Genomic DNA, 14,864 nt, shown 5'->3' with positions numbered 1-14,864 from the left:
CCTCAGTCATGTGTCTGATTTTACACCATATCAATAAAAATAGGTCTGTTGTATTGGGAATAATTAATGATGAATTTAGTAGGGTTTGCTATAGAAGAAAGAATAAAGTGCAAACATAATCTTCCCAATTGTCTGCATTCCCTGATTTCCTGTGATTTAAAATACTTTTTTTCATAACTAATATTTACATAGCACTTTAAAACTTCAAAGCACTTTACAGATATCATCTCATTTTATCCTTTATTTGGAGGCAGCTGATGCCTTTTTGCTCCACCTTTCCCCCCTTCTTCAACCTGCTATATTTACAACCTCTTTGAACCTAAGAAAATGTCCCCAGGCTGCCACTAAGATCGTTTTATAGGCTCTAAATTGCTTAACATTTTCCTCCTAATATCCCTCATGGGAAAATACTCCCTTTTGTAGGAGCTCATATTCTCTCATGTGTGTCACATTTCATTCTATCTGGTGTAATTCCAGATTAATACTGAAAGTAGGAGGGGAGAGCCAAGCCCCTTCCTTATTAGCTAATACAGGTGAGCAATGATTTTTGGAGTGTTCCTCTCTGGCTGGATTTTGAGGAGTTGGGTGTTTAGTGCCTGAGAAGGAAAAAGCAAGACAGGAAAACAAATGGAGATGATCCAAAAAAAAAAAAAAAAAAAAAAAAAGAGAGAGAGAGAGAGAGAGAGAAATTCTAAACTTAGTTCAAGCAAATAAAAAAATACTTAGGGATTAAGGACTTAAAATAGCTATGGGCTATGGCTAAATTGGCTAAACTGCCCATGTGCCCTTAGTAACTAATCTGCTAATCACTTCAACACAACTTCTGCCCCACTGCACAATTAATGTCATTAAATACCTCTCTCTACTCACCACTTCAGCATTACTGAATTTAGAGTTTAGTTTCTATAATTGGGTCTCTTGAAACACTAAAGCTTGCTGGGAAAATAATGTAATACCCTTAGTAGAGTTTTTAAAGTAGTTCCACTTATTGTGAATTACAAAACTTTATGCTCTGTATGATGACAGCAAAAATTATTAGGATCTGATGAGTAATTATAATTAATGTGGTACAGAAACCTTTACAAGGCACTGGAAGAAAGTTTAGATAAGGCAAGATGAATTAAAATGAGACTAGGTCAGGTTTAGATCTTTGCTCTCATAAAGCTTGCCCTCTACTACTATGGCTAAGACATAAGTAGCTATGAGGCATTGTGCATCTGAGAGTTACAAAAGTCATATGGGAGGTCTAGATATCTGCTCTCTGCTCTTTCCTACACTGGCCACTCAGCGAACATGACTTGCCCCCAACACAATTGTGATAGTGATCGAATTGGTTTCCGGAGCTCAAATCCTTCCCTCTTTTTGCACCCATTCCTTCTTGCCCTGACATCTCTATTCTCCTACCAGAATGCTATTCTCTCTGAACACTATCATCTCTATTTGCTAGCTCCCGAGGGTAATTATTCTTTAATGAGGATCAAAGTCTGAGATTAAAGAAATGAAAAACTCATGGTAGACTTTCATTGGCAGGGAGGAGGGGAGGGCAAGTTCATAACAGTATTGTTAGATTGGGTAACAGTACCTTCCCAATCCCCCTCAAATTACACTGGGTACAGTGCCGCCAATTCTGTGAACATAGAAAGTAGGCTATAGCACTTAGCACTATACGGTGTGTACACACACACACACTCTCTCTCTCTCTCTCTCTCTCTCTCTCTCTCTCTCTCTCTCTCTCTCTCTCTCTCTCTCTCTTCTCTCTCTCTCTCTCTCTCTCTATTTCTGTCTCTGTCTCTTTCTGTCACTGTCTCTCCTCTCTCTCTCTCTCTCTCTCTCTCCCCCTGTTTTGGTCTCTCTGTTTTTCTCACTTTGTCTCTCCAAAAGACAAATAGATCAGATAGACAGACAGATACTACAGTATAGCAGTCCAGAGTTAAATATGGACTGCTGCCTATTTTGGAAGAAGCCTTGACCTAAAAATGGTGTGTTAGCCCTACTGAGGCTGGTGGCTGAACTTTAGCTTAGAAATTCTGAGCTGCAGCAGAGATTATAGGTATGTGACATATACCTCTCTTGAAGCTGGAGCTACCCTTTGAAAATACAACACTATAATGTTTGCATGTTTACAGATGTAGGAGCTAGAAACACAGCTGGTCCTATTTGTCAGAAAGTAGAGGGAGGACATTCAGTTGCTTCATTTGTTCTATTGATGTCTTTGTAGATTGGTGTCTGGAGCCGAGGAAAAGGGTTCTGGTAGGTTTCTACCAGAAAGATCAAAAGTGTTGAAGCTTTTGAAGAAAAGGGATAGGAAAATGACTATCTGGGAGAGAGGTTGTTCCAGCAATACCCAGGCCAGGCTGGGAAAAAGGGGAAAGAGAAATTAATCTGGACCAACAAATCCCATAAACTACTTCTCACAATCTAGGTCTCCTGACTGAATAGGGAGGGAAGAAGAAAGGAAGTTTCCCAGCTGGCAAAAGGCTTTTCCTAAGTGGTTTCCTTCTTGGTTAGAAAAGAGATTATTTTGGTTTGTGCCCTTCATTCAGCCTTCAGCCAGGGGCATCTTTGGAGGGTTTCTCCAGACATAGATTTAGAACTACAAGGAATCAGAGAAACCATCTGGTTCCAGTCCTTCCTTTTACAGAAGATTAAAAGAGAGACCTAGAGAGAACAATTCAAATAGCTTGATATGAGAGAGAAATAAATCAGCACTTTTGATAATGACAATCATTGCCATTGAGACTCCATGCTCTGAAGCTTGATGGTGGTGGAGATGTGATCCTGCTTCTCCAAGGCTACCCTGATGAGCGGGGTTTTAGAGCAAGAACCCAAGGAACAAACTGAATGGCTCTCATCCAAAGATCAGGCGAAGGTTGGCCACTATGAACAACTCATGAAACCTACTTCCTATGGCTCAGAGGCAGAGAGTTCATTTTACTGACTAATGAAACAAATCTTATGATTTCTTCAGAAGAAGTCGGGTGATGGGGCAACAGGAAACTAACAGGAATATTTCTTTATAGGAACCATATAATTAGACATTTCTGCAATAGCCAGAGGCTCTTGAGGAACTGATGCCTCTGGCTACGGTGGGAAGCTGGAAATTCTAGAATGCTAGCTCTGGAGGAAACCTTACAGATGACCATATGAGTGACGACATCACTCTCCTACTCAGCAAACTCTACTGGTTCCCATTTGTCTCTAGGATAAAACAAAAACTCTTACTTGACTTTCAAAGCTCTTCACCCATCTTCCCAGCTTCCCAAACTCTGAAGTGCAGCCAAACCGAACTTCCTCATGTATGGCCCTCCATCTACCATCTCAGTGCCTTTATCTCGATGGTTCCTCATGCCTGGAATGGCTTCCCTCCTCCCTTCTACTTCATGGCATTCTTTGTTTCCTTCAAATCAAGCATCATCTTCTACATGAAACATTTCTTGAGGTCCCTATTTCTTTCTGCCCTCTCTCCCAAAATTCTTTCCTGTTTATTTTGTATATTTACCTACACTCATCCTCCAATAAAATATAAGCTGTTATATTTTTGTCTTTGTATTGCCATGTCTGGTACGTAATGGATGCCTAATGAACTATTTGTTGATTGATAGGTGGGTGGACTGATCGGCTGATGATTACTATGTCTGATCCCCGTATTTTACATGTGGAGAAACTGAGGCCCAGAGAGTGCCAGTGATCTATCTCAGCTCCTTAGTGGCAGAGCCAGGGCCAGACTCCAGCTTTCCCTCTGCTCTTTCCACTATCTCATGCTGAGCAGAAATAGGGGATGGTTTTGTTTTCTTTTTTTGAGATGGGGATCATTTTTCGCTGGAAAATCCAATAAACTCCAGCTGTACCTGAATGTAATTTAGATGGGCCAGACTAAGCCTGGAATATAAGCTGACTTATCTCCATGGTCCTTCCAGCCCTCTAGATATGCTTCTTTTATTCTTCAACTTTCCACATCACCTCCCTATTATTCTCCAAGTCTCAGTTGGTCAACTCAGCATAGGAAGTGACAAAGAGGGAGGGAAGTAAAAGGAGTTATCTCAGGAATCTTTGCTGGAACATTAACCGCTTCCCTCCCCAAATCCACTCTGCATCAAACGCTCAGCCTGACTTGGGCCTCAGAGGGGAGGGGATTCTCCCTTTCAATCTTAGCCCTAACAAAGGTTAAATTCAAGAGAAGACTCAGGGTCAGAAAAAAGTCCCAAATGGGAACCTACTCGGGAGAGATTAGTGCAGGTTGAAGTCTCTGAACTAAAAGGCTTTTGGGCAAAAGGCCCAGAGGACCTGAGGAGGAGAACAAAGCCCAAGAGGAAAACCACCTGGGGAGGAAGAGAACAAGAGAACCATAGGGAGCTTTAGGTCACAGTTTCCAGGCTGGAACCCAAAGCCACCAGCTGGTGTTTCACTTGGAGGGGAGGGTGGGGCTCTCCAGTCACTGGCCTGGTTGAGGAGAGTGAGTGTACTGGAGAGGGTCCGAGGGGTGCTGAGAATATAAACCAAAAAATGGGTTGGACTTGATTGCAAATGGGAGAAAAGCTGAGACAGGTGCTATTAATGCATAGATGGAGACAATTAAAAACCAAACAAACAAGGAGTCTTTAGGAGGGGGCATTACACAGAAATGCAGGTGCATGTGCCCAGATACACAAAGATACAGGAATGTTGTAGAGGCTACTATTTATATAATGTTTTAAGGTTTGCAAGACACTTTACACATATGACCTCATATAATCCTGCAAACTACTCTGGGAGGTAGGTACTGTTATTATCTCAGTTTTTCATATGGAGAAAGTGAGGCTGAGAGGGATTAAATACTTATTCAAACTTGTAATTGCCTGAGAGAAGATTAGAACTCAGGTTTCCACAACCTGTTTTTGGCTTTTTTGGCACATAAAATTTACGTTTTAGGCATATAAAACGTAACATAATCTACCTGTGATATGCACCCTAACAAACACATAAATGCAAATTCCAATTTATGCATACATAGTCTTTAAAAAAAACCCCTATATCTCTGCACACATGCATATACACTATGCACATATAATATATACATGCATGTACACTTACAATAAATATAAAACTCACATATATACTGTATATATACATACAGACACATACATATACATATGTGTGGACAGACTCAGCCCTGTGTCCCCACTGCTCAGAGACAGAAGCCCCCAGTGCCCTCACCTGTCATCACAATAGGTGAACTTCATGTCCATGCTGTGACGGCTCAGGAAGGTCTTGCTGTCTAGGGGGATGTCCATGGTGGACGGATGCTGGATGGGCTCGCACATGATGATGAGGCAGGTGAGTAAAGGCTCCTTATACCCACAGAGGCTGTGGGGGGCACAGCTGTTGTAGACTTTCACCTGACCTGTGCAGTGCAGGACCTGGGGCGGAAAAGGGATTCAGAATGTTACCATTGCTGTAGAGAAAAAGCAGGCAAAAGCGTTCCCCAAGGGAAGCCATGTTTGGAGCACCAGCCGTATAAGTTCCTCTCCTACCTTCCAGGTGGCAGACTTTAGATTGACAGTTCTGCCTCGGTTGGTGACGGTGCATTTCATCCTCATGAAGAAGTCCCGCTCTGTGGACACATCTTTGCTTTTCTTCCCAAAACCAGACCCTTTGGGGAAAGGGAGAAAACAGACCAAAGAGTGGGGAGAGCATTACAAACTATACCGGGTAAAGGAACTAGGGTATTTAGCCTAGGGGAGAGAGGACTCGGGGAGAACAAAAATCATTGTTTTAAAGTTTGTGAAGGGCTTTCATGGTAAAGGAGTAGATTCATTTTTTCATGGCTTCAGAGGCAAAACTGGAAACAATGAAGTGAAAATTATAGAGAGGCAGATCTTTAGCTCAATGGAGAGAACTTCTTAAAGATCAGAGTTCTCTAAAAGAAAAATGCTTTGCTTTATAAGGGAGTGAGTTCTCCATCCCTGGAAGTAATCAAATGGAGGCTGGATGACTATTTGTCATAGAAACCATGGGGTGGGTAAATGGGTGGGAATTCCTATTCAGGTACAATTTGGATCAAACGATCTCTGGGATGGCTCCCTTCCAGCTCTGAGATTCTGTGAATTGGACTTTACCATCCTGGCTTGGACAATGGACACAGAAGCAATTTGCTGATACTCCATGAATCTTATATTTTAATCTCCTTAAGAGACCCCCAAACTAACTCCCTTTCCTTCTCCCCTGCAAAATTTAGACTATGGATCACACAATTACCAACTGGTCTACTCAGTTTCATAGTGATCACCTTGTTTACCCAGACTGAATGCAAGCTCTTGGAGAATGGGAAAAATACCAACTCTGGAGACGACAAGAATTTAAATGCTGCTTCTTCCCCCTTGCTGTCTTTGTGACTTCGGGAAAATCATTTAATTTCCCTGATTCTCTTTAATTGCCCTTATCTATAAAATGAGGGGGTAGAAGTGGATGACTTGGAGGTTCCTTCAAGCTCAAAATCTAGGTTGTCTCTTCCTTCTCTTGCATCATCACCCCAGGACCTAGAAAAGGAAGTGTGTTTAAATTTGACCCCAGAAGTTTAGTAACTACAAGATCTTGGCAAGCCATTTAGCCTCTTAGCTTCAGGTTTTTCAGCTTGCAAAATGGGGATCATAATAGCACCTACCTCGAAGGGCTGTTGTGAGGATCCAGTGAGATCACATTTGTGTTTTGCAAATCTTAAAAGTGTTCTATAAGTGCTAGCTGGGTAAGCTTTGAATCTTACTGATAATGATCTTTATTTTGTCCTTTGTTACTAAATTTAAAATTAATAATTTGATGCCTATTTAATGAATAATTATTGATTAATTAAAGTAATATGTATTAATGTCTGCTAGACTCCATGAGGACAAGGGTTATATCTTATCTAAACTCTCTTCTCTCCCCAGAATGATTCTCTCTAGTATATAGTGGCTCATTTTATAAATACTTGGTAAATGAATGAATGTTGAATGACTCTTAGGGTCACAGACCCAAGCTGGAAGGGACCTTACAGGCCACCTAGTATAACTTTTTCACACAGTTAAAGAAACAGACATCTGTGGAGATTAAGGGACATGCCCAGGATCACCAAGAAGCAAATGGCCATCCAAGTCCACTGACCCCAGGACCTCTGCTTTTCCCACTGCACTGTGCTGTGTCCTCGTTGTAAGAAAGATATCTGCTGAGAGAAATCCAGTGTGAGTGTGTGTGTAGTGAGAGCAAGGGGGACTTGCTGGAATTTAGATAGGTCAAATGATCTGGGCCCCAAAGGTCTGTTTCCTCACCTGTAAAATGGGATGGTCACTCTTACCCTGAGCCTATCAGAGGGGTTGTAAGGAAAGTACTCTGTAATTCTTAAAAGGGCTGAGGGAGATGGCAGATCTGATCTAAGATCCAGACCCCCTTTGTTAACAGCGTAATATACCAAACTTCACCTGGGTGTTTCTAACCATGTCTCAGGATGAGAAGATGCATTTACTTGATCTGCTCTGGAGGCAGGGAGTATCTGGGGAGCCATAGGAAGTGAGGGAAGGGGAGGAAAAGGGAGGGAAGAAGGAAAGGAAGGAAGGGGAAACATTTTTCTGATCTTGCTGGAGCGGGAATGCGTCCTGCCCAGTTCCTCCTTCAAGAGGCTGTCTGGAGAAGTTCCTCCTTTTAGGGTGAGTGAGATTATACGCTGACCTTGAAGGGCAGTTGCTGGGGTTCAATCCCAGCTTCCCATTAGAACTCGGGAAACGAGCATAAGTTGCAGAGACAAAGGCCAGATGGTACAGCCAGGAAGCCCTTTGCCCCATACTCCATCTTTCCTCCCTCCCTCCCTTCCCTCTTACTTTTACAAATTACCACAGCAATAAAACCTTCCAAGGGTTTCAGGGACAAGTTGTCCATTGGCTGATCTGCCACAGGTTAACCTAACATATTGATCCTAGCAAAGGCCATGCTTCTGGCCAGATCAAACCCAAGTACAGACAATAACTAGTGTTTTTACTTATTTGTTTTTTTTAAGGTGCATATACATCTCTCTATTTGGGAGGTGAATGGATTGCTATTGTTGTTTTTTAAAGAGATCACATTATAGGTGTATAATCCAGGTTATAATAATAATTACACCTCACATTTCTATGGTCTTGTATTTTTAAAGCTTCCTCCCCACAGACTGCAGAGATAAAGAATGCTGTTCTATTTTACAGATGTGGAAAATAAGGCACAAAGAGACTAACTGATTGCCCAGTCTTCTAGCCAAGAAGTATCAGAGAGGGGCTTCCAACCTAGCTCCCTTCAGTCTCTTGGTCCAAAATGCTTTTTTCACCATAGCAAAAGGCCTTGCTACATACAGGGCAGCCTATATTTGAAACCAAACAAGAAGCTCTGTAGGTAATGACTTAACCTCCAGAGCAGAGCCATATATCGCTTAAATTAAAAAAAAAAAATAAAAAGGAATTGATTGTGGGAATGAATCCTAGGCCCCACAGTAGGCTAGGACAGAGAGAATATTTTTCAGAGGAGACAACTCTCATTGACCCTCAATTTATGCATAAGGAAACCTTAATCTGTTTATATTTTCGGTTAGGTCTCCCCTATAATCAGAATGTCTATAATAGGAAAGGAAATCTTTTTATCCAACTTTCTGTCCATGGTACAGAGTGAGCTTATGCTTCTCTTGGCCAAACAGGTGTTCCATTTAAGCCTGTCCTTCCTGGGCAGAACACTATACTCTGGTCTTTTTCTTTCCTCCTCTCCCTTATCAAAATTTAGGCTTTCAATTTCCCATCTCCTAAATGGTCTAATCCTTTCCTCAATCACAAAGAGCTAATCTATGCCAAGGAATTAATAGGTTCTAATGAGTTAATGTGTGACTTGTCCTGGATAACGTAAAGATAATTAAAGGAGTTTTGCCAGAGAAAGTACTTTAACCCAAGGGAAATTCCACTGTAGAGATGGACTTTCTTGAGCTGAGGCAGGCTCACAGAGATATATTAGAGTGGGAGATCTAGCATCTTACAAATCTTATCGTAGGTCCTCTGGTTCACTTGATCTTTGCACTTGCCCAGCACTACTTCAGGGAAATTACTAGATTATAATTGCTAAGAGTCACTTTGTGCTCACAGACAGTAGACAACTGACTATAGAACCATAAACTTGCCCAGGATTTATTAAAAACAGGACGCCATGAATTAGAAAGTTACTTTACCATTCTTTAGACTCAGGTTCTCTCGGATCTCTTCATGGTCACAAGGGTGAGTAAAGTCAAAGATACTGTGTCCGGTGAGTTCCACCTGTGCCAAAAAACAAGATGAGTTGGGGAGTTTCAGTATCATTGTTCTTGCAGTAGGGATGAAGGAACTCAAGTAAAAAGTCAGTTTGCTGAAGTGGGAATGGGGACGGAATTGATTCTAGGCAGGGAGGTGTTGGTAAACATTTAACAACCAGCTCTCCCCAAATTCATGGCACACTTTTAAGATAAATCAGCATCGTTTTCATCACTTTCTAGACAAATCAACTAAACAACAAAGGATTGTAGATTGTGCAGGTAAATTTAACAGTCAGCAGGAGGAGCTTCAGCACAACCCTGATTTTAGATTTCCTGATACCCTTACTCCCTACAATCCAGAGTGTCCTGGACCACTGGACACTACCAGCTGACACTAAGATAGAGAAAATACTACAACTTTTAGAAAAGAAACTAGAGTGGGGACAGGCTATCTAGAATAGAAATTTCCTTCAGGACTGGAGGAAATCACTGCCATTCAGCTGCTAATCAGTCCTAGGCTAGCCTATGGTGGGTGATGTCCAGAAATAGGGGATTCCAGCCCAGGAGGCCTTTGTGATAAAAAGAAAGGCTCTGCTACAAGACTCAAAAGCTCAGAGAAGAGCAGAGGAGGAGGAAGAGGAAGAAGAGGGAGAAGAGAAGAAAGGGATTAGGAGGAGAAGAAGGATGAAGAGGAAGGTGAGGAGGAAAAAGGGAGCAGGAAGAGGGGGAGCAGGAGGAGGAAGGGGAAGAAGAGATGGAAGAAGAGGAAAAGAAGATGGAGGAGGAAATGGAGAGGAAGAGAAGAGTAGGAGAAAGAGAAGGAAGAAGAAGAGGAAGAGGAGAAGGAGAAGGAGAAGGAGAGGAGTAGAATGAAGCGAGGGAGAAGAAAAAGGACAAGGTGGAAGAAGAAGAGGAAGAAGAGCCAACCTGTGTGAGTCCCATGAACTTGTTGATGTTTTCTGACAAAAAGATCATGTCTCCATCTTGAGTCACCACTGCGATGAATCCTTCCAAAGCTTTCAGATACAAGTTGTCCATTTGCTGGTCTGCCTCAACTTCGGTTTCATTCTCAGTACACACTGGAAGGAGAGCAGGGTAATAATGACTTGCATGAAAATGGACTCAGTTGATAGAATTTTGTGTTTCTACAAATGTACAAATATCTCTAGATAGATATACCAGTGTGTACACACACACACACACACACACACACACACACACACACACACAAGAAGCAGCGTAGCGGGTTGGACAAAAGGCTGGTTCAATGTTCCTTCTCAGGCATAGAACATCCCCTTGAAAAGCAAATAATCACATGAATAAAAGAGTAATCTGGAAACTAAATCTTCTTTTAGAAATTATTCTACTCTCACCCTCTCATTTCTTTGAGACTTAATATTTCTGCCTCTTGTCACAGTTGGAAATGTGTTTTTTGGGTTCGATTCCTCATCTCAAATTCTGCAAATAATGGCCTTCTTGGGAGATCCCTCCCCAGTGCATGTAAGCTCATTAGTTAGAGAATCTCCCATAAGGAAAAAAGCTCCTTTACGAACGCAGGAGAGCACCTTCTCTGTATCTCATAGTCTTGGAGAGTGGCCTAGGAGCAAAAGTCTCAAACCCGTGGCCCCCAAATACTCCTAACAACAGCCTGAGCCAGATTAAAATGTAATTGAGAAATATTTAACAAACTAAAATTATAATAAAACATAGTTAACATGAATTTATGGCTTTCTAAGTCAATATGCACCTGGAGACATCTTTCTGTATGGCTCAGTGATTGCTGCTTCCAACAGTGACCCACAGTACGGAGATATGAAGATGCTGACTCCCAGTATAGATCCCCAGTGAGACTTGAATCCAGATCTTGACTACAAGGCTAGCTCTCTGTGTACTGGGTCACACTGCCTCTTGCCACCTTTCTTCTCTGCCCAATATAAATTTAACTCCAATTTGTGCTTTAAAAATATGAATATAGCAGCTTGAGCTCTTTCTTCTGTTGGTTCCGGCAGCAGACCCTGTCCCCTAGTCATTCAGTCCTGTCTGACTCTTTGTGACCTCATGGACCATACTGTCCCTGGGGTTTTCTTGGCATAGAGACTGGAATGATTTGCCATTCCCTTCTCCAGTGAGCAGAGGTTAATTGACTTGCACAGCTAGTAAGTGTCTAGGGTTGGATTTGAACCATGATTTCCTGGCTCCAGGGCCAGCACTCTATCCACTGAGCCATCTAGCTTCCTCTGTTCTCCAAAGGTTCATCAGTCACTGAATGAGGAACTCAAACCTTACGTTAGTTCTCGAGAAGCTCAGAGTCTGGTTGGAAAAACAGCACTCTCCTGTTTCAAACAATGAAAGATCATTTCAAGGCAGAAATGATGTCATATTGTATGGGCCAGACTAAATGCTCTAGGAATTCACAGGATCATAGATTTAGAATTGAGAGAAGATCTAGTACAATCTTCTTGCTTTACAGATGGGGAAACTGAGGCTCAGAATTACAATGGGTCTGCAGCAGAGCCAGGATAGTTGGGAAAAGTTTTCAGGAAAGGATACAGAAGAGGAGAAAGGTCCTGGAAAAGAGGAAGGGTTTGGACTGATGCTTAAAGATAAATGGACAATTTCTGAACCAGGGAGTGAGATGATCAGACCAGTATTTTAGGAAGATAAATTTTAGTGGTGACCTATCTGATTAGAGCAGTAAAGGGTGGTCCAAAAGTTAGAAAGGGGAATCTGAAAAACACTGACATGCCAATTATTTTGGACAGCTATCAATGTGTCCTGCTGATATTTGCAAAATTTAAAGATTGTGCACTTGTCTTAGACAAAAAATAATGCTTGGTCATCTAGACCGTTGGCCATAACCCAAGCCAAGCAAGGGAAGGCAGGGCTAATCCAGGCTAATCTGTGTTTCAAACCACAAACTCTAATTTGCTTTCCTCATCCCTCTCCACTTCCATCCAGGGTTGGCCACAAAAAGGCCTAGAGAAATTCAGGTATGCCTCATCTTAAGCAAATCCAATCTAGATTTACAAGGCAGTTAAATTGAGGAGTAATTTGTTACCTTATAAATGTCTTTTTCTCTTTTAAGTGAAGGTCACCCCTCCCCTCTGGAGTCTACTGTAGAATTTGATTTATAGGTAATTTATTCAGGAACACATTTCTTGTATAAGTCGAGCCCAGCATTGATTGGTCCAGGGTCATGTTTATTAATCATTTTGACTTCCTTTCCCCTTTCACATTTAGATTCAGAAATGCAGATTTCTATTCCCAATATGGAGGTTCTCTAGAACAGAATGCCTAAGGTGATGATGGGAAAGAACATTGACCTAGAATCAAGAAGTCTCATCCACATGAGTTCAAATCCAGCCTCAGACTCTTAATTGGGTGGTCCTGGGCAAGTTCCTTAACCATATTTGCCTAAGTACCTCATCTATAAAATAAGCTGGAGAAGGACATGGCAAACCAATCCAGTACCTTTGCCAAGAAAATCCCCAAATGGTGTTACAGGAATAGTGCACAACCGAACAACAACAAGGTGCTAGTGGGTCAGCTCCTTACCCATTGGGGTGGGATCGCTGGGTCAGGGATCTGCACAATTCCAAGTTGCTGTCTGTGACTGACAGACCCCAGATTCAGCAGGTCCTCAGTCTTCTCAGATGTTTAATTACATACAATAATGCCCTGCTAGCTTTTCCTCTGCCTCACCCTGACTAACAGGAGGGAGAGAATGGAGGGAATTTCTTTTCTGCTCTCCACCCTTTCCTGGCTGCTGGGAATAAGGGAGGTAGTGGGTCTCTGGGGGAAGAGGGCTCATTGCTGTGTCTGAATGGGATCCTGGTGAGAAGGGGAAGTGTCTCCCTCCTCCTTGAGCCTTATTCCAGAACAGGACCCTGCTCTCTGCTAGAGAATGGCCTGATGAACTGATAAATTAATCTGCTGATACACTAATGGGTACAACTCATAAACTAATGCAGAATATGGAGGGGCAAAGAGCACTGGAAGGAGAAGGCCTGAGTTTAAGTACCAGCTGGCAAATCCTTCTTTCTTGATAAGGCTGTTTCACAATGTAAAAAATGCTTCTGTCTTCCTTGCAGGCTTCTTATGAAGAAAGAATTTCATAAATGCTTATAAGCAATATAATATTAAATGTTATGACTACCGTTCTAGGAAATACAGCTTCATTTTTACAAGAGTTTTTCTGGAGACACAGAACCTTAAATCAAAACCGTGGTTGTGAAGCTGCCCATGAGGGATATATTTAAAGTGAGAAGTCTTATCTCTGATATCCCTACCCTTATACCTACCATATATATATACACACACATACCACATGCACACAGATAATACATATTATATACCACGTAAGCAGATTCCTAGTTCACCTATACACCTAAATTCTCCCATTAATTATTTTCATTTAATTGGAAATTCAAAGTCCCCGGGCTGAAGGAACTACCAGAGCTAGAGATAGTGTGTGTGTGTAAATGCACATTTTGGGATTCATTTGATTTGAACATAACAGCTCTTGTTTTGATTTTCTGTTTTTAAAAAGCTGCAGACTGGTTTCCAGACTTACTCAGAGTATTTGCTTCTAGAAAGAGATGATACTGAATCCTGGTACCTGATCCTAGCTGTAAGAAAGGGCCATCAGGGACTATGAATGGAAATGGGTGTGTGGGGGAAAGGGAGGTCACTGAAAGCCACTATGGCCTTTGTCCTGGGACCTAAGAGCAATGAGTTTGGATGGGTTTTCTTATATTTATGTCTTGGGAGCCAAGAGCTCCTGCTTCTCTCTTTTGCAGGTGACTCCCATGAGCTGAAAGGAGTTCTGACCTTTTCCCAGAATATTCTCAGGGCACTTTCCATGATTTTAGAATACAAACTAGAAGCTATAATCAGAGATGTTGGGTTCAAATCCCCATTCTTCTATTTGCTATTTGTGTGCTTATGGGAAGTAATTGTATTTCTCTATTTCAAAAGAACTATTTTCCTTTGTAATCCCATATATATATTTATAATTTTTATGCATTTAAAAACATTACTTTGAAGAATCTGTAGATTTTACCAAATAGTGGCTGAGCACTAATAGAAGCTCAGTAAATATTTGGTGACCAGTTAATTGATCTTTGGTTCCAACTCATTTTCCCTCCTGCCATCCATTTGGGTTTTAGCCCAAAGGAAGCTGGCTAATCACTGGCACAGGAACTGGGCTGTCTGAGGGGAAGACTCCCCATAAAATCTAAAATAATATTCTTTAATGCTAAAACTAGCCCAGGGAAGTAGGCTTTAATGATTCCCACTGCCAAATTTGATTTTGCCAAAAGATACTATCACACACACAGAAAGGTTAGGAACCTTGGGCTGGATAATTTATATCACATTGGAAATTCAAGACCCAACCCTCACCCCTTTCATCATCCTACACTGAGGAATGAAGGGTCACTAAGTAAGTGGCTGGGGTCCTCAAGGAAAAGTGAGGCAAGCCTTTCAGTAGTTACCACATGACTCAATACCTCGTCATACAAAGTCACATACTGGTCATTGTTTTTTGTGTCCATGTTTTATACTCTTATAAACTCTTAAAGGACACAGACTTAATAATGTAGAGTTGGTGAGCTCA

At 41.7% G+C, this 14,864-nt stretch overlaps 1 protein-coding gene across 1 annotated transcript in view; it reads right to left on the bottom strand.

The window, feature by feature from the left end:
- EPAS1 (endothelial PAS domain protein 1) overlaps nucleotides 1-14,864 on the bottom strand; it is a 107,046-nt gene that overhangs the window by 23,428 nt on the left and 68,754 nt on the right. The window contains exons 3-6 of the mRNA XM_051975205.1: nucleotides 10,175-10,326; nucleotides 9,188-9,272; nucleotides 5,511-5,629; nucleotides 5,194-5,396 (exon numbers count right to left, since the gene is read on the bottom strand). Coding sequence (XP_051831165.1) covers nucleotides 5,194-5,396; nucleotides 5,511-5,629; nucleotides 9,188-9,272; nucleotides 10,175-10,326 — 559 coding nt within the window. The remainder of the gene's footprint in view (nucleotides 1-5,193; nucleotides 5,397-5,510; nucleotides 5,630-9,187; nucleotides 9,273-10,174; nucleotides 10,327-14,864) is intronic.

The sequence above is a fragment of the Antechinus flavipes genome, chromosome 2 (genome assembly GCF_016432865.1).
Source record: "Antechinus flavipes isolate AdamAnt ecotype Samford, QLD, Australia chromosome 2, AdamAnt_v2, whole genome shotgun sequence".
NCBI classification, from domain to species: domain Eukaryota; kingdom Metazoa; phylum Chordata; class Mammalia; order Dasyuromorphia; family Dasyuridae; genus Antechinus; species Antechinus flavipes.
The sequence above is the reverse complement of the archived record's forward strand: the minus strand, read 5'-3'. Positions and strand labels throughout refer to the sequence as shown.